General features: G+C 42.1%; 1 protein-coding gene across 1 annotated transcript; it reads right to left on the bottom strand.

The window, feature by feature from the left end:
- Glb1l3 (galactosidase beta 1 like 3) lies at positions 1 to 26,500 on the bottom strand. The gene is made up of 20 exons (XM_075967959.1): positions 26,487 to 26,500; positions 25,726 to 25,839; positions 25,360 to 25,572; positions 21,759 to 21,827; positions 21,109 to 21,204; positions 20,135 to 20,243; positions 18,556 to 18,648; positions 14,948 to 15,029; positions 14,018 to 14,082; positions 12,186 to 12,270; positions 11,242 to 11,379; positions 10,637 to 10,717; positions 9,833 to 9,939; positions 8,868 to 9,008; positions 8,478 to 8,549; positions 7,955 to 8,033; positions 7,418 to 7,505; positions 7,023 to 7,134; positions 270 to 386; positions 1 to 138 (listed from the first exon to the last, which is right to left on the bottom strand). Exons 1-20 carry the CDS (start codon positions 26,498 to 26,500, stop codon positions 67 to 69), a joined length of 1,947 nt encoding a protein of 648 aa, XP_075824074.1. The 3' UTR covers positions 1 to 66.
- Positions 26,501 to 27,652: the final 1,152 nt, after the last annotated feature.

The following is a 27,652-nucleotide window of genomic DNA, read 5'->3' on the forward strand; positions in this document are numbered from 1 at the left end:
TAGCAGTGATCAAAATCCTGTAGAAACATTCTGGGATGGCTCCAACAATCCAAGACTTGTGTTGTCCTAGCCTTGCAGCTGGGGTTTGTTTGTAGTTCGGATGTAAAAACCCTTCTCTATCATCTCAAACATGATGATCTGGGAGGGAAGAAAACTGGTGGTGAGAACAGTCAGGCCTGGTGTGCACAAGATGAAGAAGACACTGAAACTGAGGACAAAGGCCCACCTAAAAGTTGATGACACCTCTGAGGCAAGGCTGGGTAACTCACCTCATTGTCTTTCGGCTGAAGCCAGGGGCCAGGAAGGTACAGTGTTCTCTGAGGACCAATGTCCTGATATCTTCCGAGATTGCGTCCATTGATGAACACGAACCCATAATGCCAGTTCTGTAAGGAATGGGGGTTTGGGACATAGGGACAGAGAGTGAAACCTAAGACACTGTGGCCTGAGAGCAAGATGAATGAGTTCAGGGTACCGAGTATGAACAGCTTAGGATGGGAAACATCTAGAGCTTCTTCCCACTGTGTGAGAGTGAGCAAGAAGACAGTGCAGCCAGCCTTCCCTGGAGATGCTGCTGTCTGCTGGTGCACATTGTGTGCGCTGCATTTAAAAGCAGGGATTTTTATTTCCCAAGTAAGAACAAGGTAAACGGACGAACAGTACTGCTGAGGGTGAGGGAAGATGCATGCTTTTAATTATATTTTTATGTTTCTTCATTTTATTTGTAAAGATGTAAGTATTCTGCCTCAATGTACATATGTGTATTCGAATGCCTTCTTCTAGGTGAGGTCGGAAGAAGGCATCAGACCCCCTGGTACTGGAGATAGAAAGTTGTGAGCTAAGAACTGGGTGCTAAGAACTGAACCCAGAGCCTCTGAAAGAGCAGCCTGTGCTCTTAACTGCTAGCCATCTCTCCAGGCCAAATATAATCTTCTATAATCTACTGGCAATACAGCACATCACAGTTACAGGAAGAATATTTAGGACAAGAAAACAAAGAGACAAGGAGACCTCTTGATGATTTTTTTTCCACTAGAGAAATCTTGCTCAGGGATCTGCTGAGAGCCTAAATAGAGCCTTTCTTAGCTCGCAAACAGGAAAAAAAAAGGCTATCAAAGAAGCTCATCAAAGAATGTACTCTTTGAGTCGGGACTCTAAGGGACTATACTCTAGGAAAGGGTGAAATAGAAATTGTTCGTTCACCAGAACCTTAATTAAGCTATCAGCGGAGTGACACAGTCACCCTTAGGAGCAAAATTCTCTATGATTCCAATTTTGTCTTCACTGTAAAACCTCCATAAAACAGCTGAACAAACTAAAGACTGGTTTATTTAAATGGTGATAAACACGATAATCAAAGCTTTTAAAACCCAAGGTCAATAATGCATGTATTGTATTCGATATACCAGACATATATAGGTATTTAATTTAAATGCACATAAAAATACTAAGTGGTCATCCCTGAGATCATATACATATCGCTAACGTTATAGGCACTGAACTTTTTAATGTATATATTTATGAATATATAAGTATGTAGATTCAATAATTAAAGAAAGAGAGGCCATAAACTTGAGAGAAAATAAGGCGAGTATATGAGAGAAGCTGGAAGGAAGAAAGGGAAGGGGGAAACTATGTAACTGTATAATAATTTAAAAATATTATTAAAAAAGCCTAAGGCTTGCTGCTGGTGTTTATACAGGCCGTGGTCCCCTCACGAAAGGTGGTGGCCATCCAACAATCAGACGCCTCCTTGGGGTTGGTAATCATGCTTAAGGTCAGTTGCTAAACCTTCACTGTTTAATAAAAGACAACAAAAGACTATTACAAGACAGCCATGGCAGTCTGAATCCCACACTAGGTCTCTAATAAGGGAATAATGATTACAGTGCCACCCTTGGTCAACAGACTCACCACCAGCCCCCTATTTTACTTTAAAATCTTGTCAAAACCTTATTCCAGTCATTCTCTTATCTCTTTCACAAGATCTTCTACTATATGACTGCTCAGAGCTAATAACCAGCTAGATCAAGCAGAAAGAAAAATAAAAATACAAACTGAGCTCTATTGAAGTGAGGAAAAAAATATAATATGCAGATGGAGCCAATCTATGGTAGCAAGCTGGGTACACAACAGTCTTATCCCATGGGGCTACTGAAGCCAAAAAACCTTTGACACAAGACAAAAGTCTTTGATGCAAAAGTCTGAGCATTTTATCCTGACTCAGAAGTAGAAAACAGAGAAGATCATTAGCTTTATTTTGTAGGTTCCAGATATGCCTTTTTGGTTTTCATGCTCATGGTATAATCTAGAAAGAGAGAAGTCTTCTAAACACAGATGGAAAAGAAATCTAACACAGAAGGAGGATCCACAGGTTGCTTCAGACAGTAAAGGACTCAGAAGAGATGGCAGTCATGTACTGCAGAGGACACAGAAGGGAAGACTCAGAAACAGAAAAAGAAAACTCCAGCTGGCATTAAAGTGAAGTGTGTGGGCTTGTCCAGATTCTTTGCCTTTCTTTTGTCCCCTCTCTGCCTCTACCTAAATCATTCCTTCCTACTCTGAGGAAGACATTTCAAAACAAAACAGTAGCCTTTCAAACATTTCTCATCTGTGTAGACAAAGCCTTCCCCAGATTAGGCTCAGGGAATTGGCAAAGCCTTTGTTTGGTCCAAGGATTAATGTTTCCGAGTGATTGATCAAATTGTGCAGAAACTATAAGCCACATCTTCCAGATTACTGCAACCTGAAATCCTTCTCTCACACAGAGTCCCTACCTAGATTAGCTAAGCCTGTCTCCTTGGGCAGCCCTGTACCACACACTCATTTTTTTAAGACTTATCAGAGGCTTAGTCCAGCGTCATCAAGGTGGGAAGATGGGTGACAGGCGTGGATGGCAGTGCTGGAGAAGTCTTTGAGAGCTACATCCTGATCAATACTGCCCGGCAGGGGAGGCGTTGAGAAACAGAGAGACAGCTGAACCTAGTATGGGTTTTGAAAGCTCAAAGCTGACCCCTAGTGACATGCTCCCCTAACAAGACTACACTTCCTAAACCTTTCCAAATAATGCTACTCCATTATTATGAAGCATTCAAATATATGAGCCCATGGGGCCCATTCTTATTCAAACTATCACAACCTTACTGAATATTCATACAAGCATAGGCCCCTGGATTTATTATACCAGAGTAAAGATAGCACAGAACCAATGTGCTAGAGACAAGATATTTCTTTGTTTGGTGGAGGTTTGTTTATACCCATGGCTGAAATATAGACAGACAGACAGACAGAGAGATTGTCAAACTTCTCTCTAGAGGCATCTGATGACAATTCCAATCATCTACCATCTCAAGAAAGTAAACTCTGGCCCAGCTAACAAACATTGTTCTTGAAAAATAATAAAGCCCTCTGAGTATTTGCCTTGGAACCAGGAAAGTGAATTCTGGCGTACACCTGGCAAAACATTTTTGCTCTGGCGGGGGATCATGAACACTTGATTTAAAACTCTAAAGATAGTACCTAACGATATGGCCTGGGCCTTTTCTCTTCAAAAGAGAAGGATAAATTCCTTGGTCAAACTAGTGTTCAACAGCCAAATCACTTTAGACCATATTCTGGCTCACCAAGGACAGATTCATTCTATCACAACTGTCTCTCTTCTGTTTCCATTCCCACTTTTTAAAGATAATAAGAAATGCATCCTGGCTTTTGGAAATATTCCCCAAAGTAACACAATAAATAACATTGTCAGAGTTATTCTGGCAATTTCAGTTAGGAAGCCTGTACATATTTTTATAGTAAAGCATTTTGAAAGAAAGCAGCACATTCATGAGAAACCTCAGTTTAAGACGTATGTTAATGAGTGTGCTCAGTTTAAAGTCATAGCTCAATAAGGAAAGATGGTGGACATGTTCCTAAGCAAGACTTCAAGGTCATGGGACACGTGCTTAAGTGTTAAGAGGAACACTTCTGGGCATAATCAACTTATATCATTAATATGGAAGACACACAAGGATGACTCCAGCTAAGACCCTAAGTAATAGTGAAGAGGGGGCTGAACTGGCCTTCCCTGTAATCAGATTGATGACTACCTTAATTGTCATCATAGAACCTTCATCCAGTGACTGACAGAAGCTGATGTGAAGATTCACAGTGAAGCACAGATCTGAGCTTCCAAAGTCTAATTGAAGAGAGGAAGGAGTAATAATGTGAGCAAAGGGGTCAAGACCATCATGGAGATATCTATTGAAACAGCTTACCTGACCTAATGGGAGGTCATTGGCTCCAATCTGACAACTGGGGAACCAGCATAAGATGAAGTAGGCCCTCTGAATGTGGCTAACAGTTGTATGGTTGGGGCAGAGTGTGGTGCCAGTGGCAGTTGGACCATGATTTATCCCTACTGCTTTAACTGGCTTTATGAAACTCATTCCCTTTGGAGGTATATCTTGCTCAGCCTGGACATAGTGGGAAGGACCTTGGTCCTTCCTCAAAGTGATGTGCTAGACTTTGTTGCCTCACCATGGGAAGCCTTACTCTCTCTGAAGAGTGGATGAGGATTGAGTTGAGGGAAGATGGATAGAGAGGGAAGAGGAGAAGGAGTGGAAACTGGGATTGGTATGCAAAAATGTAAAAAGATGGTTTGTTAAAATGTAAATAAATAAATTTTAAAAAAAGACGGAAAAAGTCCTATAGGCATGCTGAACTTCTTTTTCTCAAAAAGATTTATGCCCCTTATGGACACTTGTTTCATTTAGCTACTAACAAATTTGCCACCTTTGCCCACCATACAAAGATATGCTAAAAGGGAGCCATGACCGCTTAGGTGTGCTGAATAAAAGGATCTGAGATTGGTTTACTATTATTATTGTTGTTATAAAGTAAGTCTTAGGACCCCTGGGAACTCACATAATAATTTGCTTCTTTGTTTTGTTTTATTACAGCATTTAAAGACATAACTACTTATGACATAAGTTGCAAAGATATATGTTATTTTTAAGAAGAGACAATCAGAAAAATGTCATTAGTAACAAAAAAGATAAAAATGTAAATAAGAAACACAGTTGAAAGCCTTAACAACAGATCAGATCAAACAGAAGGGCTTCTGAAATTCAACACTGTGAATTATACCAGTAAAGAAAAAAAAGGAGGAGGAATAAATGGGGTGGGGAACGAGAAAAAGGAGGAGGCAGCCTATGACAATTATGAAATGTCAGTAGGCAAACAAATGTTCACATCATAAACATCACAGCAGGAATGAAGAGGAGAAGTGGCATAGAAACATACTTGGTAAAATAATAATAAAAATTCCCCAAATATTGGAAAAGACCCAGACACTCAAGAAGTTCAAAGAACCTCAATTACATTCTACGAAAAAACGTTTTCTCTGAAGCCAACAAAACTTCAAAGAGAATTCAGCATCAGTAAGAGAAAAGTATCAGCTACACAGAAGGGAATCTTCGATAGGGTAGCTGTGCTTTTCTCAGAAGAAAACTTACAGGCAGCAGCAAATGAGCTGGCATGTCCAAAGTCCAGAAAGAGAAAACACAATGCCTAGAACACACGTCCCTCAGAAATGAAAGAGAAGTAAATCCTCCCCAAGACAACAGGAAACTGGGGGATTCCAGCAGTCCCGAGAAAGGGATAATTGAGTTCGACATCTGAAAGCAAAACCATAACAACTAAAACCAGAAAAGCAATTAAAATGCAGGAATCCCAAACAGAGTAAATATATAGAAGGAAGAGATGAGAGACTCAACCCTGATTTACAAAACTGGTCGAGTGTGGCAGGTCATATCTATATTCCCAGCACCAGAAGGAAAAGCCAGGCTCATTGTCACAAATTCAAGTCAGTGGGAAAGAAGTAACAAAACGTAGACAAAAGATGAAATGGAGATTTTAAAAAAACAATATAAAGTATCACTAAAACTATCATTTGCTTTTTTAAAAAGGCAAAATTCACAAACCATTAGTAGACTGACCAAGAAGAAAATTTATTGTTGAATATTGAAGCCATTTAAATGTAAATATGTACTTTGGGCAAACACAGATAAGTGGAATATGATAAGTTTGAAGGAGAGTCTGCCATTTGTTCTGTAGATGTTATTTATAATTGTTTGAATTTTATATTGTATTTTCATATACCTTAGAAATAGCAACAAGTTAGGATGATTGAAGAAGATCATACAGTTTTATTGGAAGTAAGGAATAGATATTCTTCCAAGTATAACATGGCCTTGCTTGGGTTTTATTTGCTTTACTTTTATAATATTTTAATATATATGTAATAGATATTATTAAAAAATATATATATGTGTGTATGTGTGTGTGTTCTCTGAGAATTTTATATATATTTTGACCATATGCAAACTTTCTCCCCTAACTTCCCCCACCACTGCCTCTATTCCTGCTAGACTTTAAGCTGTTTTTCCCCCTCGCAAGGTCAGTTAGTGCTTTCTAAATCTTGGCTGTGTCCACATACCACTGGATCATGGTAGAACCATGAACAACTCCCAGCTTCTAAGAATTGCCAATCGCTCCTGAGCTAGTGGTGGAACTTTATGCCCAGCTCTCCATTCTGGGATTTGCTCTTGCTTAGGTGTGCACAGGTCTTACACATGCTGTCACAGCCCTGCAAGTTCACGTCTCTGCTCTGCTGCATCCAGAGACAGTGCTTCTGTGGAGTCATTCATGCTCGGACATTCGTTCTGCCACCTTTCCTGCAATGTCCTAGAGTCTTCAAAATGCTGTGTGTGGGACTTGAGGAATGGCTGAGTCGCTAAGAACACAGACTGCTCTTGCAGAAGACCTGAATTCAGTTACCAGCACCTATGTCAAGCAGCTCAAAACTGCTTGTATCTCCAGCACCAGGGGATCTGACTCCCTCTCCTGGCCTCCAAGAAAGACCACACACATTCATGTATACATACATACAAACACACATACATTCATTTTTAAAATAAAATATATCTCAAAAGAAAAGACATATTGGAACTTCAGAGAAGAAGAGGAGGCTTACTTACTAAAAGGTCCAAGAAGGTATCCTTGGGAGAAGAGCCAGCCTTCAAGGTCCCCCTATAGAAGGCAGGACCTAGATAATTTTCTGGAGCAAGCCTCCAGGTGGCAGACAGGAGCCTGCAGGAAGGATCAAAAGAGGCAGCTAAGGAGAACTCTTCCCAGCTCTCCTCACAACACTGAAGCAGCCTTCTTCCACAGAGGCCAGGATTTCATCTCCGTGTTTAACTGGAAGTACTGAAGTAGCAATCAAAATGCCTCTTTGGTTCTAGTGCTGAAGTGGAGCATCTGAGATCTGGAGTCTCCCACTCCACGTGTCTAAATCTTGAGCTTTTCATCAGCACAGGAAGAATTCATGAGCTCTCAGATCCTCAGGATGCACTGGGGGTAGGGAACAACCTACCTCTTGAAGAAACTCATCTTGAAGTCCAGAGAATAGATGGTGAAATTTGTCAGCAAAGTGTCATTGATGCTAACATCAGCATCTAATCCTTTGGACAGAAGGCAGAAAAGAGGTTGGCAACAGGGACTGGATATTCATTAATGCTTGAGACAGAAAAATAAAGAGTATAGACGCTATCTGTCAAGAAATACAGCCAAGAGAATAAATACTGCGCTGACCTATTGTCCCTTAAATTTCCTTGTTGTATGCTTCCACACTACTAAAAGCATTTCCTACTTTATAAAGATTTTTCTCAGAAGACTAAGTCCTGATCTAAGATGGGCCAGCATCCAACATACTTGTTCTTCTTTCCCGCCTTGGGTAGCAAGAAAGGGCAGAACAAAGGAGGGGACACGAAGTAACATCGTCACTTGTAGGGCTGAAGTAGCCCACTTTTCAGGGAATGATTTCTGTCTTTCCATCCCTCAGAACAGCCACAGCTATAAGCTTTAGGTAAATGAAGAGAAGATACACATATATCTCAGCACGAAAGCCTACCTTTCCATTCATATTGAATATTCCATGAATAATGGACCCGGCCTTGGTTCTCAACCAGGATCCTCAAAAGCTGACAATCCTGCTTAGGCAAACAGTTAGTGGAAACAAAATATCTGCCTACAGCTCATATTCTAGAACACATTCTTGTTTTGAGTACATCTCTCTGTCTCTGGACCCCACCCTCCTACACACATGCACCCTACTGGGCTCATCTACTTTTTCTTTATTGCTGTTCCTGTTGGGACAGGCAGAAAGAATCTTTCATTCTGCTTTTGATAAGCGATCCAAACAGGAGCTGGGGGTTTAATGGGACCCAAGAAGAACTTCTACTCTTGCTAAATAATTTATCTTATAGGTCCCTGGACCCCCAAAGCTTTGAAGATGCCTTAAGATTACAGCCCTTCACCTTCCTGCTACAGCCTTTGTGAGAAGCCCAGTAGAAAGAGGTGGCAGTCAAGCTCCAGAACCAGGCGGCCTTAAGGGGGCAGTGAAGTACCCTTCACCTGGACTGCATATTGCTAACCTGAATTTGAGGAATAGTAAGGTCAAAAGTATCCTCATCCAGATCTCCTATCCATGTGTCATTCAAGAACACCTACGAAAGAAGAGTCGGCATCAAACAGGTTGATAGGCCTGCCTGCAGGACAGAGCTTTAGTTAGAAGGTGGTCAGGAGGAAGAGCAAGATGGGTAGAGACTTTAGTGCTCAGGTGACTGGAAGCTGACCAGGATTCCCCAGCAGACTATGAGTTGGAGCAGAACAAACTTAGAAGTGTATTTGGTTTGGCTGTAAGTTTTCTATGATTTCATCATATTAGTGAAATAAATATTAGCATACGGTGAAGAAAATCTGTGATAGACTCTTAAGAGGCAGAGGAGGGACACATGCCACCAGAGATCCCTGCTGCTGCCTACCTGTGCCGAATCACGGACGTGAGCATAGAGCTGGCCGCCAGAGCAGATGGAAGTCTCATAGAGGACCAGTCCAAAGGGCTGACCACTGCCATTGTTTATTGGAAGATTCTCCATGGTATCTGGATTGTATAACATGACAGGCTAGGATGGAAACAGGGTAGAAACAGAAGACAAATGAGAAGAAGCTAATGATCCTTCTCTTAACACTCCTGTCAGTATATGTTGGCCCACACCGTGGTCTTCAAGAATTTTTTGAATAAAAACAGTTGTGTAATAGATGCTATAACAATGCTTCTATGATAACACATTTACTGACCAAGACAACAGGGCATTGTATCGACTGCATAACCACTATAATCATAAACATTAGTCAGTAAACAAATGTATTGCAAAATAACTGAAGATGAGAAATAAATATTCAAGTCAATAAACATTGATTTATACAGCGCATTTACTGATCACTGCTCTTGTCTAAAACTGGAACAATAGAGGTGAAGCCAATAAAAATTCAAGAGTTTGGTTTCTACAGATAAGACAGGTTTCTCATTTAGAGGGAGAGAAAACACATATAATTAATGAAAATAGAAGCTAAGTAATGAGTAATAAAGAAGATTGTTTTCATGAATTCATAGCTAAGAGATTTCCATCTGTGGATCCTATGACAACATTCACCAAGTGAGTCCGTTAAGCTGGGAGTAGGATCTTCCATGAGCCCCATATCCTGCTATGCCTGTTTTCTCCTTAATTCTGCAAGTAAGTTCTTTATCATCTTCTCCATAGAAACAATTGGCTTCTGGCCGATAATTCCAGGTTCAGATACAATGCCATGGAGTAATTTTCAAACTCTACCTTAGAAAAGTTCCTTGATGGAATATCTCCTCTGAGACACACATCCTGCTCCCTTATTTCTCCCTGGCCCCACCCACCCTCAACCCCTGCCACTCCAGTGCCCAAGCAGTTCTCACCTTATTTAAATACGGTAGGATTTCAAATAATGGCAAGTAGAATGATAGACCCACAGTTGGGTATACAGTCTTGGGAGTACGAGGAGGCAACCGAGGCAGGGAACCTGCTGTAATGAGAATGGATCATGGGACTAAATGACTAAAACGAATGTTTTTTCTCTTAATATTCTCATGACTACCTGTGTCCTTTATATCCAGAGAGAGTTAGGGAGAAAGTGAGATTTATACTAGAACAGGTTTCTCTAAGGGAGATAACTGGTGCCATTTTTCATTTTGTGGTCTGGTATGGATACATATCTAGTTAATACTACTTCCTGGTGGACACATGTACCTAATAACATGTGTACCTCCTGTACCTAGTGACGTAGAGACAGAAGACTAGTAGAAAGCTGTGTGTTACACCTTTTGCAATGCGTTTTTAGCTCTTTTCTAACTCTCACTGGACACCTAATTGGATGTATTTAGTTAAAGTCAATATAACATGTTTTCTTTCGGCATATGTGGCTACTACATAACACGTAATACTACAGCTTTGCAAATGGGAAATTCTTTGGCCTACATCATCCCATGGGAATCCAGTTTCGTTCATTATTTTCATATCTCAGGAAAGAAAGTAAAAGGTTTAGATGGCTCACACAGCCCATCTGGCTTTTCAGTGGGGAACTTGGTATGTGATGTAAGATTGCTCTGTCCCTCAAGAGCTCACAAGCTTCTACCCCCTAAAAAAGACTCCTCCCTTTTCTTGCTCCTCCACAGCTATGGGCAGCCCATGAGAGTGGCATCCCCCACTAAGGGGCTAAGTACCTGAAGCAGAAGCAAAAAGTTTCCGCAGCTTGAAATACTTTTCTGTGTAATCTCCAGCCTCGGTCAGCACGGCATCATAGTCTACAACACAGAGCACCCTGTTTGGGCCACACAGTCCTTCACAGCAGACCCTGCTTCTGCATGGGGACACGTGACAGCCCAGAACCATTCAAGTTAAGATAGATGGAACACACAGCCTCTGTCTCTGTCACATTCTATAACAGGCTGAGATATAGGTGTCAACCTGGAAACATTCCCCAAATCCTATCTGCAAACACGGGGCTCACCCTGCTCTTTGACTTTCTCACAGATGCTCTTGTCTCTTCTACCTGGTATCCTTTCCCCACCTAGCCAGTTCTGATAACAATGGGGTCAGTGCACACAAATGTAGCAGAGCACTGAGTGCCAGGATTCCTAGCTGCTAGAATGTCAGCTCTCTGGGCAGCATAAATGTCAAAGAATAAAGGGGCACAGACAAAAGCCTTATTGCTCAGCACAGACTGCCTGCTGAAATCTCATGATACAAGAACATGACTGTGGAGTCTCCTCTCTAAGATTCTAGGACCACCCATCCCAGAGAGGAGACCCCCACGATCATCACTTGCCATAGCTAGTCACAACACCTCTGTGATGGTAGATACTCTGGGCTCCATTGATAAAACCAAAGTTGGTTCCGCCATGGAACATATACATGTTGAAGGAGATTCCAGATCGGAGAAATCTAGACACAGTAAGTTGGATTTCTGTTAGGGGGTGAAAACAGGGGAGACAGAGACTGTAGGTTAAGAAATATCATCTCTAGCTCCATCCACCATAGCCAGTCCTTTTTTCTTTCTTACCAACAAGTGGGTGGAACCACCCAGAATCACTCTTGTAGAATAATATGTCCTGATGCTTGCAGCACTGTTTTTAAAAATTTTCTTTTCACTGCACCATACATTTGGTACAAATTGTATCCAAACTCCATGTATTAAGTGATCAAAATCTTGTCTCATAAATATCTAAATTTTATAATTATTTGCACATAACTACTATGCTGTAATTCCTTCCTTCTTAGGATGTTATATCACTGTATTAGGCCTATGACTATTTATAATTTTTGCCACAAAAATTTCCATTTTTGCACTCATGTTTAACAGTAGGTTCTTGCTTAATCTGGCTACCAGAAGAAATAGGGAGATGGCAGTTTAGCCTGGGTCTTGACTCTAGCTGTGCTCCTCCCTGTGTGTTTACAAGACCACACATTTCTCTCTCTCTCTCTCTCTCTCTCTCTCTCTCTCTCTATATATATATATATATATATATATATATATATATATATATTTCTACCAATCTGCTGGTTTTCACTCAACTGTACGATTCCTGTAGGGTAAGTATCATACAATTTGTTACTCGCAAGGTCATCTTCAGATCATGGATGGTGCTTGCAATTAGTAAAGATTAGATGGATATTTGCGCCTGTGCAGGCATGTCCACAAACCAAGAGGTGTGTGAATGACCCATGCCACAGGACCTTCCTGATCAGAGCCAAAAGCTATGATTCACTCACCAGTTGCACTTTTAACATTGTGTCTTTGTCCCCACGTGTCATACCAGCCAGTCCAGTATTCCATAACCATAATGGGTTTATCATTCTAGAAAGAAAGCAAATAAAATGCTAAGTGTAACACTGGAAAATAAGGTTGAACAGTGGTACCGAGAGAGAGGGAGAGAGAGAGAGAGAGAGAGAGAAGTTGCAAAGTTTCCCACCTTTTCCTTAATGCAGATGTGTTCCTATTTCGATTCAAATTCTCTCACACTCATATAATTTTTAGTTTTCAAGATTAACTTACTTTCTGCGTGCTGTGCTCTATGTGCATAAACACCAGCACAGGAGAAGAGGGCATCAGACTGTATTGTAGATGTGCGGGAGCGACCTCATGGTGCTGGGAATTGGACCTACCTCCCAGTTCCATAATGCTTGAAAATACTCATTTGATAATTTTGGAGAACTTCACTCACTTGGCTCTATCTTGTCCTACCCAACAATAAGTTCTGGCCTAGGTACAACCACACTGGGGCTCTGTATTTCCAGGTTTGAAGCTTAAACCACCATCTGACCTTGCTCAGGTCACTCTGCCATATGAGCTGACACAAGCTGACCTGAGCGTCCTGAGCTGGCTTTTCCTCTGTATGAGGTTTGGACAGAGGTTCCAGATGTTCTGGATATGCAATGTTAATGTAAGATGAAAGCCAGGGGGGCAGCAAGTTCCAGGAAAATGTATTTCTAGGAAGAATATTCATGTGTTGGTTGAGTTTTTTATTTTTTCTTCTTCTTATAACTTGTTTCCTAGAATGTGTGTTGTAGTTTTAGTACCAGGAGCTACATATTCACTAAGTGGGCAAATTACTGTTCTGGGTCTCTGACTGAGAAAGAGTGGCGTATTACCAAAACATGAATCAGCCAGTTTATGTGCTAGATTCTTGTGACTGATGGCCGCCTAAAGAATCCTTAAAATGTCGCACCATTTCTTAATTAGAATAATTTTGTCAAAAGTTAGGTAAATGGGATAAAACTCCTCATGTATATTCTTTTTTTAAAAATATTTATTTATTATATACAATATTCTGTCTGTATGTCTGCAGATCAGAAGAGGGCACCAGACCTCATTACAGATGGTTGTGAGCCACCATGTTGTTGCCAGGAATTGAACTCAGGACCTTTGGAAGAGCAGGCAATGCTCTTAACCACTGAGCCTTCTCTCCATCCCATCATGTATAATCATTCCTGTTCCTGCTTAATAAGGATTCTGAGAAAGAAGCCAAGCTGAGGCTTCTGACAGTAGTGAAAGATCTTATTCTGCTTCTTGGCAGAAAGCAGAAAATAATAAATTGGTTTTGTGTGTGTGTTTGATTTGGTTTGGTTTTGGTGCTATTGCTTTTTAACTCTCTAAATCCTTCTCCAGTGAGTGTTGAAGCCACAGCACAGTTCTCATATATGGAATCACTCCTATCATTTGAAATATAAGCAGACATATTTTCCCCTTAGAAAATCAACCAAGTACTCAGTCCGGAAAAAAAACATTCTATTTTGAGGCAAGATGCTCTCCTTTAACATAGTACCAGGTCAGAGGATTGAATGAGAAGAACAAAGCAGCTAGACGTTAATGAACTTACAGTCAATTCTCATCTCCAGTTATGCTAAGCCAGAAAAACACTAATCATACAAATCATTCACAGAAAAAAATGGCTGGGTTGTGTGTCTATTCTTAATATTTACCACCCTATCTGGGTGAGTCAGTCATTGCCCTGTCACAACTCCTGTCTTCCCTAACGGCATTGGCAAAGATAGCAAAATCTATCAGAAGACACATAGAACCCAGTGTTGCTTGAAAATCTCACCTGAATTTGTTGAAGCTTAAGAAAAGAATCCTTCTCAAAGGCTGGCATGTTGAGAGTAGTCAATGCTGTAGAGAGAGAGAGGTGCCTCTGAAACATTGTGACTCGGGGTGAGTACACAGGGTGACAAGACAGTGTTTGTTACCTACTTTGCAAAGCACAAAGAACTGTCCTGGCTATTGCCACACCACACACAGAGGAACACTGTCTTTGTTGATGAAGACAGTTAAATTTAACCACACTTTGAACATACAGGTGGACCAAGGCAAGGCCAGCTAACATAGCAACAGCTAGGAGCTGAATGAAGGCTTTGGATCCCAGACTCTGCACTTTCCAGGGTATGGAAATAAGAGCAGATGTATCAAAAGGAAGAAGGAAGCAGTCCACAACAGCTGTCAGTCTGCACTAGATGACCTCAGTATTGTCCCTGGATCCATTCACATGCTCTTGGCATTTTCCCATAATACTATCACTTCATGATTCTAATAAATTTTTTAAGATCTGCTCAGTATTTAAGCTGAGTCTGAGACTGTGATATTAGGACTGGAACTTTGGCTGAGGTGAGCTTGTTTACACCCATCCAATAGTTCCCTATGTGACTGTCCATGCTAGTGGGGATGAGCAGGGCCCTGATCCATGTCCTGCACCAGCCTAGATCTTACCTGTGCAATTATTTTAAAAAATAAAAGATAGATTCAGAATGAAGAGTTCCGTCAATGCTCTGCTCAAAGGGGAAAAATAAATAAAAAATGACACACGTGGTATTTGAACTCTGAGCTTTGATATTGAACTTCATTTTGTATCATATCAAATCTCTGGGACCCATCACAATAGACATGGGAAAGAGGATCAGTTCTCTTTGATACTTGTCTACAATTTCTATTGGCTGCCTAAGAATTTTGGTTTTCCTCTAAAGCAGCTGTAAGCCAGTACCTCCTTCGACAGAGCCAGTCTCAATCCCATTGTCATTATCTGAGGTCAAGAGGAACTCTACAATCCCTCTCTTCAGCAGAGCCTGTTGGGAAAATGAAAATTATTAATCCATGTTTCTTGCTCCACGGCAAAGAGCAGAGATTGGGAAATTAGATAACAAAGACAGTTTGACTCAGATGGAAGGTGTGTGATCTACAAAACAGATAAAAGAAATGTCTCCAAATGTCCATATGGTAAGGGGTTGGTGCTCAGCATGTTAGTGGGAGAAGGCAGACAATTTAGAAAGTGAGCCCAAGGGGAGATCTTTAGGTCATTGGAGATACATTCTGAAAGGAGACAGTGGTAATTCTATGTGTTTCTCTTTCTCTACCCTACCAGGTCAGGAAGTAAGTGGCTTGGTTCTGTCTGGTACTTCTGCGGCGATGTGCACTGTCTTTCAATACAAGTGCCTTAGCGCTGAACAATCATGAACTGAATGATAATTCTATTCTTGAATGTAAGTCTATTGTGGCTGTAGGTTGATTATTTCAGGTATCTTTTACTTTGTAATTGGTGTATAGTAAGTATATAGAATAATAGATTTTATCATGAGTTTTCATACATGCATATGACTGCTTTGATTGTATTAAGGTATCTGCTGCAGCGGTGGGAAAGGTGTACAGTCAGAGTGATTATGTACAACTTAGGCCATTAAAATTGCTGCTTTAGGCTCAGTTTGGTGTGGTTCGAGATACTTCACTAAAACAGTGGAGGGCTGAGGCCCTTTACAGGCTTGGTAAATGAATGTTGAGTTTCTCAATGACCACACTACGGAAGTATGTAAATACAACAAAGAAAGAAATGGAAGAAATTTGGTGCTATTGTAATACTTAAAAACTATTTTCATTTCGAGCTAAGCTGCCGTGTGAAAAAGAAAAAACCTAGGAATCACGAGGACCTTATTCTTAGCCCAAGGCTTGGTGACTACAGTATGCCTAGACCATGACTCTATATAAGGTCAGCCTTGTCAGAAGTTGACCTTAAGCAATCTAAAGAGGACACTGATCTCAAAGCCACTTGACTTATTCCCCCAAATTGTTTTCCTCCCCTTTTATTTTATAATTACTATTCAACAATATCAACCAGATTCTCGGTCTGCTTCTATTACCTCGCTTAACTTCTACTTGCTCAGAAGGAGAAAAAGGCCAATGTCTCACATAGCAGAAAATTTCTAGGGTTGAGAGAATTGTGGTTTGTGCCTTTAAAATCTCCAGCCCCTGTCTGTCTTCCCCCTTTGCAGCAGGTCCCAGGTTGGCAAAAGTGGCTATTGCCATGATGTTGCTCTAAATAAACTTGTATTTTTACCTTTTAAATTCAAGTTTTGTTTGGTGGACTTTCTCAGTGATCTCTAATTTCCCAACACTATACAGGAAAGGCTGACCTGGTTGGGTCCTAAGAGTACCAATAAACTAACTTGAGTTCTATGTGGATTCTATCAGCAGAAACAAGAAATTCTACTGTGTGGGAAAGAGGTGCTAGATTCTGAAAATTCTGCTTGGATCCTAGAGCTCAGACTGATGGCTCAGAAAGCCCAGGGTCTTTCCTATACATCTCTTGCATTCATGTAGACACATAGAGTCCCGGGAATAAAGTTAAGTGGTAACTGTTGTTGTTACTAATGTTTAAATAGGGCTTCTTCAGATGCAGAGGTCCACAGATAAGCCCTGGACTGAGTCCAGTCGAAGAGAGGGAGGAGGGATTATATGAGCAGAGGGGTAGAGATAATAATAAAACCCACGAGACAAACCCCGAGCTAGTGGGACCTGACTGACTCTGGACTGACAGCTGGGGAACCTGAATAGTAACTAACTAGGCCCTCTGACTATGGGCGACAGCTCTGTGGCTTGGCCAGTCTGTGGGGCCACTGGCATTAAATCAGGATTTAACCCTAGTGCATGAACTGGGTTTTTGGAGCCCATACTCTATGGAGGGATACCTTGCTCAGCCATGATACAGTAAGGAGTGGCTTGGTCCTGCCTCACCTTGATATGCCAGACTTTGTAGACTTCCCATGGGAGGCCTTACCCTTTAAGAGGAATAGATGGGGGTTAGGTAGTGGGAAAGTAGAGGGGCAGGAGAAGAGGGGGGAAGGTTAACTGTAGTTGGCATGTTAAAAGAAAAAACCTTTGAAATAAAAAATTTAAAAAAATATTCTTTCCTGTAGCCTAAGCTGCCCTTGAACTTGCTATAGAGTTGAGGATGCTCCTGATCTCTTGATCCTCCTGCCTCTGCCTCCCAAGTGCTGAGATTACAGGCAAACACTACCCACCCAGCTCAGTAACCTTAAAAAAATAAAGAAAAAAGTAATACTAGCTGAACATCAATGATGGAGTTCAGGCTATCTGTTCCCAGTTGGCAGAGCCAAGTAGGCAGCACCATGTCTGGTTGAGTCAGCTCAGAACCTGGAAATTATAACATGCTGTGTACCCTGAGGCCATTGGACCATTGAGATTGGAGACCTCTGGATTCCTTAAGCAAGGGAAGTCTACATAAGGAGGGTCTAAGCTACAAGAAAGGACACTAGCGTGGCTGTGAATAACCACTGCCCCCAAGAAGACAGATATAAATACTATGAACCAAAAAGCTGCACGCCATGGTGGACTTTGAATGGGAATACCAAATTTTCACGTTTTAAGAAGGTCCTTTGAACAATGATTTCTAACATCGCATTTTATCTACTGTGGGATGTCTTTCTCTCTGCTGTGAATATAGGCAAGGCAGGATAGAGCCGGGTGGGAAATCCAAGCAGAGATAGAAGAGAAGAAAAGAGTCCTAGAGACACCAGTCAGCTGGCAAGGAAGCAAGACATGTAGAAAATGAGGTAATAAGCTCCAAACCACAGGTTAATTTAAATGTAAGAGCTAGTTAGTAATAAGCCTGGGTGATCAGCCAAACATTTATAAATAATATTAAGCCTGTGAGTGATTATTCAGGAAGTGGTGTGCAGAAGAGAAACATACAGCTATATTGTCTAATAACAAAGCTATTAATATTTAGCTTGATTGACATTGTTATGTAGGAAATTTATAAAAAAAAATGAAACTTGATGTTCACATGTTCATGATGGAGATCATGAGTAAGTATGTATCTGCTCCAAATTGAAACAGTACCTCCTGGTTGGAAGAGACAAGCATATAAAACTAGGAAAGTAAAGGAAGCCTCCAAAGCCCAAGAAGTAAACAAAACATACAATGAAACAGGAGATTCACAAGGCTCCTCCCAGAGTTACACAATCAGTAACAACTTCTGTAGAGAGGCGATGACAACAGGCCAAATTCCCTGCATATCATACCGGGAGCACCAAAGAGAGTGCTGGATGGGCTTTTCAGTGAGGCAGCTATCCTTGACTCACCCACGCTCCTCTAGGTAACCCCAAAATGCTTACTGATTAACCTAGACTAGGGTGAAAGCAATACTTCATTCGATCACTAGTGTCCTAGTAAGTTGATCACATCTCCCCAAGAAAAGTCACATAACACCCATGCTACTGAAAATCAGGTATACATTGTAGCAAGGCACGAAATTAGAAAAAAAGCAATAAAAATACAGGTGCAAAAAACTATTCTTACCTCCTTAATGTATTCCATGTAGCTCCCATCTTTACTAAACGACCCATATTCATTTTCTACTTGGAAAGCAATAACAGGGCCACCATGGTGGTACTGAGAAGCAAACAGATGATGGTTGAAGAGCAGCCTCGCTATCGGAGCAGAAGTCTAGAGTCCAGGATTGTTAATAAAGGTACCAGAAGTGATAGGTGCTTTCTCTCGAGTCTGTTGGAGTCAGGCACCTTCATTCATCTCCAGGCATGTAAGCTCCCGAGGTGTTCTACCTTCCACAGGGCTTTGTGAATACAGGATCAGCGGGTTCCATTCTGTTTCTCATGTTCATTAGCTATGAGCTCTCAAACCTATGAACTCCTTCAACATCTACCCTATCTACCTTTACACTTAATCCATCTTGTAGGCTTTCTCTGCACTCCTCCTGCCTTAGAATGCACCCCCTCCATTCTCTTCCCCAACCCACCTCCATGAGACCCCCCTCTCTTTTATGGACCATCCTCTTTTCCTTCTAAACTGACTGATTTGCATTGCTGTCAACAAATAACCTGTCACCATGGAAGTTGCACAGAGCCTGTGCTCAGTAAGGACTAATTGGATGCTACCAATATCCAGGAAGAACACAGCTGGCTTCATTTAGTGATCAGTTTCTTGTTTTCAACCACAAGGAGTTTTATACTTTATATTAGAAAGAACATGTATACACACACTTTTAAACGCTGAAAATTGGGGGGGGGGAGTTAGTTATATAAAAATATTGTTAAAAATGGTTGTCCCCTAAAAAGACAACTAAGTTACTATGAGGCAGCATTGGATGAATTTAATTTTTCATAATTTTTATACATTTTTTAATTTCTCCCAACATTAACCGTGTAAAACAACAAGATGATTTAGAGTATTCTTTATCAATGAGCTAGCTGATCAGTGAGGTTAGCAGATATCAGGTACATAGAGAGAACTAGAGCTAACTTTATGTGATCCCTGTCTCAGTGATACCTTTTTAGAAGCTCTGGGGCTAAGCCACAAGAACAAAACAATGGTTCTATGCTTAACTTGAGGGTCTAGACCTAGCTTGTAAGAAAGTCGGTGTAATATCCCAGAGGCACTGGGAATGACTACTGGACGGTGAGCCACAGTGGTTCTCTGAAGTGAATGTTGTTACTCACAGATCTTCTAGCAGCCCTCATCCCTCAGAAATCAGGCCGAGCTTGCAGGTCTCTGAGACTGAGAACTCATAAACCGTGTTATGAAAGTCTGAGCTACCATTTCACTTCTATCTAGTGTTTCCCTGCCTGTGACTCCTGACATACAGGCTAGGTCAAGCTAGGTCACTTAGAATGGAGCTCACCCTGACCTCTCCAAAACACAATAAAGCCTTCAGAATTACAAACTCCCCCTGTCCTCTGGGACTTGAGTAGCTCTCGAGACGCCATCATGCTGCCTGTGGTATGAAACCATTGTTCTTCTCTCTGCAGTCTGTGATTCTCTAACCTGCTACTAAAGTGCATCTGAAGAACCCCTCATCCTGACTGCCGTCTTCTACAGCCGCCTGCTCTTTCTGATGAACGTGAGCAGGGACATTGATTACCTGCAGAGGAAGAATCCTGGGAATCAGATGATCAAAGTACTTATCAACAGCCTCAACAAAGTTCCAGTGGGTTGTTCGCAGTTGTGGCTTGGGGTCGCGCAGAAGCCAGCTGGGGACAAGAGGCAAAACATTAGTGCATGAAACAGGAAGCATGAAAGAAGATTAGTCTGGTCAGCTGAGCTCAGCAAAGGTCTCTGCTCAGAGCCGCCTATTTCCAGATGTCTTTCTGTCTACCTAATAACCCTAGCATTGGAATATTCAGTGGGCTCAAGGGATCTGTATCGTATGAACTTTTCACAGTATCCTCTAGGACTCCAGAGATGTGTGAGTCAAACAAGGAAAGAGGCCTTCCCAGCTCTGAAGAATCAAACTGAGGTACCGACTGATCAGGAAAAACTCCCAAGTCTTAGCTTTTTTCCATGCTACCAAGGCCAGAGGGTTAACCTAATGGCAGAACCTGGAAGTACTAGTGTCCTGTCACACAGAAGGATGCCGGGAAAGGACCCTGTGTTCTCACCTGGGCCTCTATCAACCCGGCTAAGGGAAGGGCAGGTATTATGATGAGAGAACATGCCAGAAAAGCAAAAAGGCAGAGAAGGTCCTGAGGCCTCCTTTATCCAGAAACACAGCTGAGCTCTCTAGAACTATCCCAGACGTTGTCATCATGTTTCCCTAGAGTTTTCAGTCTTTTTCTTCCAGCTCATGAAAAGAACACAGGTGCCCATTACCCCTTTTCTGTGGAGGAGCAGGATGGTGACCCTGGCATTGCCACAGCTGTCCTCGCACTGCTGTTCACGGGCACACGCTCAGTGCACCAGGACCCACATCTCAAGTCTGATTCTGCAACCCAGGGTGACTTCAGAACACAACCTCCCCACCACACGCCAGGCATCACTGCGGGGCAGGAAGTGCAGAGTTCAATTCAGGGCAGAAACAGTGCAGGAGCAATCATGCTCACCGCTGGGGTAGCTCACCTGGGTAACCCACCTAGGTCAACCTCAGCACAGATGTATGGCCCTGGTCGCAGAATCACCCACAGCCCTATAGATGCGGCCAGCGAAACATAGGCCCTAGGAAGGGAAACAAAGTCAGCCCCTTTCTGGTTGGCCCACAGACACAACAGGATTTAGGGATGTCCTCCATCTTCCTTCCCTTCCTCTCCCAACCATTGGTGGGGAGTGACTTCCCTAAACCCAAGACAGCAGGGAACCCCTGCTCCAGGAAGGAGACCAGAGGCCCTCTGAGCTGGGTCTATACTAACTCTCAGTATCACAACCATTCCCAGGACTCTACTGGAGGGGTCACACTGAGTACAGGGGCTCAGTCCCCATATTCAGCCTTGCTAACCTGAGGAAGTCCCTATCCCAACTCAGGTGATTGACTCTTCTATAGTTTGGCAACTTCTAGTGTCTTAGGCCCCTAGCTTCTGTGAAAGGGGAGGCCAGAAGTTGCAGGATGGCAGGTCATGGCTAGGGAGTGTTCAGACTCTGGGTGCAGACCCTTTCTCCTAAGAACAAGTCTTCAGAGCTAAGACATGATGAGGGCTCCTCTTAAAAGTCAAGCATACTCCTCCCCAGCAAAAAACTTGCTTGGGTTATCTCACAGTAACAGAATGACCACATACTCCAGGTCCAGGATCTCAGAGAAGTCAAATTTCCCCTTCTCTTGCTCATGGAGGTTCCAAGGGATGTAGCTGGAAGAGGGTACAAAGAAGTACAATAAGCATCATATTTCCCCCTATTCATACAACATACCAAGCCCTACTGTGTGTTTATGTTGCATCAAGTTGACGTTTCCAATGAAAATTAACCTCTGCTACACAGGTATAACCATCTCTCCCTTATTATTCAACTGTGTTTCAAGATAACCAATAATCCTAGATTTTCATTTGATTATATATGTTCTTCCACAGCCTTCTATTTTATTTGTTTGTTTTGTTTTTAGAGACAGGATTTCTCTGTATCTTTGTTGCCTATCCTGGAATTCACTGCTATATTTCAAGCTGGCCTCGAATTAAACATTCACTTCCTTCTGCCTCCTGAGTCGTTGGATTAAACTCATGGGCCACCATAGCCCAGATAAAAGTGTATAGTCCATGTTGGCCCTGAACTCCAGATCCTTTTGTCTCTGCCTCCTTCAGTAAGTCCTACCAGCCTGCAGCTCCACCCTGGCCAACTCTTTTAAATAACTATGAAATGATATTAAAAAATGGGAAAACACAACCAAAAATATGTACAGTTTCAACAATTATTAGTAAGAATTAACTAAAACAAGAAAAGTCAATGGTTTCTATGAGCAAGAATGATAAAAGACAGTCCCACCCTCTCATGCTCAGGAAGGAGAGAGGCAGCCAGGGCCAACACCCACAGGGCTAAGGGTACCCTGTGTCAAAGGACATGTGTTTGGTTCATACTATGTGACTTTGTGTGTGTCAACGACACAGTTTGGAATTAGGACTCCTAACATCCTGTTTCCTACTAACTGATTTTTAAACATGCGGTTTTTTTGCAGTGAGTGATATGGGGTGATAAATGTGGTGTATGACAATGACTGCATTTAGGTGAAGAAGTGAACACTTATAATTATAACTTGAGAGGACAAAATGAAAATTTTGAGTGCTACTAACAAGTGACATTAAGGAAAAAGTATAAAAATAAAAAATAAAGAGATAAGGTAAAATTGCTCCTCTAACTATTAGCAGGAAAATCAATTCTAAATTGTGAACAGATAGTAAATGTGGCCTGAAAAAAAAATGGGAAAAGAGGATCCATCCAGCAAACACACTCTCACGGTTTTCTATCCACTTAATAATGTAGCATTGAGTAAAGAAGAAACTGGCTGAGAGGAGGTAGAGAGAGCAGCTCTACAGCCAGAGTTAGAGGGATGAAATGGATAAGAAACAACGATAAAAACAGCAAAGGAATGATACGGATACAGATTTCAATGGACAACTAACTTCAGGATCTGGGCCGAGGAGGTGGTGCAGGGACAAGGGCTTGTCCCACAAATGTGAGGACCTGAGTGAAAATCTCTAGAACCCATGAGTATGAAAATAAGATGTGTATCTCAATCATCTTTAACCACAATGGTCCTACGTGAGGTGGGAGAGAAGACAGGAAAATTCTGAGAAACCCACTGGTCAGTTATCCTGGCACACACAATGAAAAGACAGCAGAGTTTCCATATCAAACAAGGTAGACGATGAGGACAGACACACACACATACACACAAACACACACACACACAGTATACACAGACATACACATGGCATGTCTACTAAAAGCATAAAGAATTCAATAACCAACAAATTTATATGAGGTGTTGTTAAGACTAATTTTCAATACCCTATGTAGTTCAAGGTGGCTTCTAATTCACAATCCTCCTGCCTCAGCCCCTCAGTGTGCTGACACGATAGACACACGACCACACGACACCTGGCCGCATCCTGTTTAGAAAAGGCAACTAAATAATATTAACAGGGCCTATCACAGTAAATGTCATTAATAGGTCCATATTGCAACAAAATTATAAAATGACAGCTGAAAATGATAAACACGAAGATAAATAAATAAAAGAAAGCATATCTCCAAATAGCTAATAGGTCAAGAAGAAAAATACCACAAAATTGATGAAATATTTTAAAGTAGAGTTCAACTCAGAAGAAAGAAGATGTAAGAGAAGGAGATATTAAATGAATTGAAACAGAAAAGCAAATAGTGCAGCCTTAGTTAATCTTTGGAAAAGTCACCAGGAAAGCTGTAAACTACTTGTTTGGAAAGACAAAAAAAGCAAAAGATGAGATTAAGAAAGGAAAAGTAGCCCAACTGCACAACACTATGTATAATTTCTGGCAAGCACAGGACAGAAAAATGGAAAAATTTTAGTCTGAATAAATCCAAAAATAGAAAGGAAAGGAAAAGACATCGACAAATACATTCAGAGGAAAGAGAAGACATGATGTCATAATCAACAAGGGCCCTAAATCATCACCCCATAGGCGTAGGTTACATCCCATGCTCTTACAGGTAAAACTTTAAGAGCATTTATGGGTAAGGGTAAGTCTGTGTAAATCATTTTCAGTGAGTAGAAAAAGATTCACTCTGTGACCTTACATATAAGACTGAGATGAAACTGGACAAAGGCGCACATAAAATTTAAATCAATTTCACTTATAACCATAGATAAACATACTTATAATAAATCACTACCAAACCATGTCTACTAGTCGATGCATGCATGTACACCTGCGGATGTGTTGTCACTAGAGTTCATTAAAGGATCGTAAAGTGACTGGATAAATGCTCGTGTTTATATCCATAGATTAGCGCTGCTCTTGGCCATCATCAAATTAATTTCAAGTAATAGGAGCTGATCAAACTGCTGTGAAGAAGGAATGCTGTAGTGCTCACTCTAAACTGTCTGCTGTGTCAGCACTCCAGGGCTGAGGAAATGTCACCAAAGAAGATGGAAAAAATAGAAGAACAAAAGGATGGTGAGGTGTGCTTTGGAAGAATTTTTCTAGACATGACATGGTCATTGCATTCATGACCTCAGGAGGGCTGTTGTTACCTGTAAAGATCTTCACAAGACTGGACCTGACAACATTTTGTCATGGAAGAAAGAAAGGTTCATGAACCTCCCAGGGACAACTGATAGGCTAGAGAAGGAAGGGACATCACTTCCTTTAGTGGTATGGCCACTGATGATAGGTCCATGCCCCAGGAAATATCCTCCCATTCATGCTCATGCAAGAATCCCTAACTAAACAGAGTCTGTGAAAATAGACATGAAATAGAAAAGGCATTTGTAGAAAAGCAGAGTTTCAGTGGGAAGCTGAGAAGTAAAGGAAGGTGAAAATGACCAAAATTAGCTATATACATGTAGAGATTGCCAGAGAATAAGAAAATAATGAACGAGTAGCTATTATAGAAGTTTGAAATTAAGATCATTTTGTTTACATCTCCGCCAAGTAAACTAATGACACTTTCTGTAAAAGCACACATACTCTATCAACTTTATCCAAGACTTTGATCACAAAGCAAACTAAGGATGCTATTTAAGGGACAACTGGACACAATGTACAAGCACCAGCTGGAAATGGCTGGTCCACAGCTGAGTCTTCCTGCTGTGCCCTCAAACACAGAACCCTGACTTTGCCAGTCTGCAACACTGACAGAAGCCCTGTAGGCTACAGCTGGCCATAAAGGCTGGAGAGAGGTACTCACGTGGTAACAGTGTTGAAACCACAGGCGTGAAGCTTCAGCAAGCGGTCCTTCCAATACTCCCTGGGCACTCGGAAGTAGTGGATGGAGCCTCCAATGATCATGAACTTGTGACCTTCCAGGGTGAAGTACACTTGGCCCTGAGCATTCTTTTCAGTGCTAAGTCCTACAGATCTGTCCTTCAGCTTGGAAGGGCTCAAACGAGACCACCTAAACCTGGAGTGGAGGGAAAAGAGAGGAAGGTGTGTCAAGGCCAATGTGGGCCTCTGGACCAATGAGGCTCCTGTTAGCAGGGCACAGTAGACTGCTTGTGTTCCTTATTCTCCCCAGGAAAAGAAACAAAGCTCCCCGCTCCCTGCTCACACCAACCTGGCAGGAGACACTTGAAACATGTCATCTCTGAATTCAGAGTGAGGACCAAGACCCGAGAAGACAAGTGGCAAGAAGAAGATGGCCAGAATCCTCCTCCAGGAAGGACACTTGCTGCAAGGAAAAGAGACATTGACAAGGGGAGCACAGTGGCTCCTTGAGCCATAGGGGCTAGGAGGCTGTTCCAGAAACTTCTAGAGGACCATGGCAAAGGACACCCATCGTGGGCAGGTGTTCTCCCAAGAAACCTAGTGTAAGCGGAGGCTGTAGCCCCACTGACTCCACACAAGTCCCCCAATTCCAGGGATCCCACAAATCCTTCCCCTTAGCACCTGAAACAGGATACACCACAACAGGACAAGGCTGGGAAATTGGATTAAGGAATTCAGGAAAGGTGGGGCTCTCCATGCACAGGGTCCAGGGAGGACACCGCCAAAGCGCCTCCTTGCTATCCACAACTACATTGTCAAGTTCAGAGTTATCGTACAGAGCCGTGAGCAGGGCAAGGTAGAGAAGAAACTGCAGAGGAAAGAGCTGGGGTAGAGAGACTTGAAATGGGAATCTGGGTGCTAGCACCACAAATCCTTGCACATGACTGACTGGCAGACCTACAGAATACCCTGTGAGAAGTCTAGAGGCCACCCCACGAGCACACTCAGGATAATGGGGTTGAGGGAGTTCAGGAAGGGCATGTGTCTCTAAGAGCTGGCAGAACTTGAATCTTAGAGTCTGGTAACCCCAGGGGAAGCAGAAAAGGTCACCTGAGGTATGCCATTGCAGGAAGTCGGGAAGAAAAGGACCGTGCAGCTCCTGCTCTCTTGGGTGCCTCAGAAACACGACCTTCAGTCAGGACTAACAGCTGCCAGGCCTGATCCAGGCTCAATTCAGTGCTGCTGACTGGATGAAATTCCTCAAAAGCTGGGGGCTGGTCCCAGAACCTTGACACCACCGTGCCACCCCAGGCCATCATCTGCTACAGCCAATGACTGGGTCAGGGTCTTCCTGGACAGTGTGCATCAGAGATTGCAGGGTGTCCCAGACTCCCTTAGCATACAAATGCCTCTCAGTGCTGGCAATGAAAGGGGAGGATGGATCACCAGGGTTATCTCGGCCTTGGCCTTCTCACGCAGTGTGTACAGGCAGCTGTCTCACAACAGCAAGGTCAGAGAGGGTAGGGAAAATGGGAGATTACTTCAGGGAATTCACAGTTGATAAGCCCTTTGAGGGAAGTCACAGGTTACAAAATTAATATACCAGAATCAACAGCCTTCCTATCTACCAAGAAAGACTGACAAAGAAATCAGGGAAGCAAGTTCATGCCCAATAGCCTTTTAAAAAAATCTTCCAGAGCCAATCTAACCAAAGATATGTTTGATGTATTATTTTATCAAATACTTCTTCAGCCTGCTGTTTCCCCGTCTTCTCCTATCACTCAGTGATATGAATATTAGGACTTCTGTCATTTCCCATGGGTGTCTGTGATTCTGGATTTTCTGTTTATTCGCTCATGTTTTCAGGTTTTGTGAATTATTCTTCTGCTTTCAGCACATGTATTCTTCTTCCGTCCACTACAGACCACATGCTCTGAGTTAGTCTAGAAAAATATCACAAAATAATTATAATTTTTATAAAAATTCAGCATCCAAAATAACTACCCAAAGGAACGGAAAAAATACTGCCCTGAATAAACACACCTTTAATACCTGTTTGTGGCTGTATGCCAGATTCTGGATGGAAAAACACATAACTGGCAAAGCAAGAAACCCAAAGGCCACAAGACACAGCTGGGAGAAAATGCCCAGGGCTTGAGACACAGGCAAATCACGTACTCTGGCATCCCTTCTCTACCCAGTTCCCAACAGCTGTCTCAAAGCCTTGTACACGCTCACACTGGCAGAACTCTGTTGATAGCTCACTGTCTTCATCC

Source organism: Microtus pennsylvanicus, chromosome 3 (assembly GCF_037038515.1).
Source record: "Microtus pennsylvanicus isolate mMicPen1 chromosome 3, mMicPen1.hap1, whole genome shotgun sequence".
In the NCBI taxonomy this organism is placed as follows: domain Eukaryota; kingdom Metazoa; phylum Chordata; class Mammalia; order Rodentia; family Cricetidae; genus Microtus; species Microtus pennsylvanicus.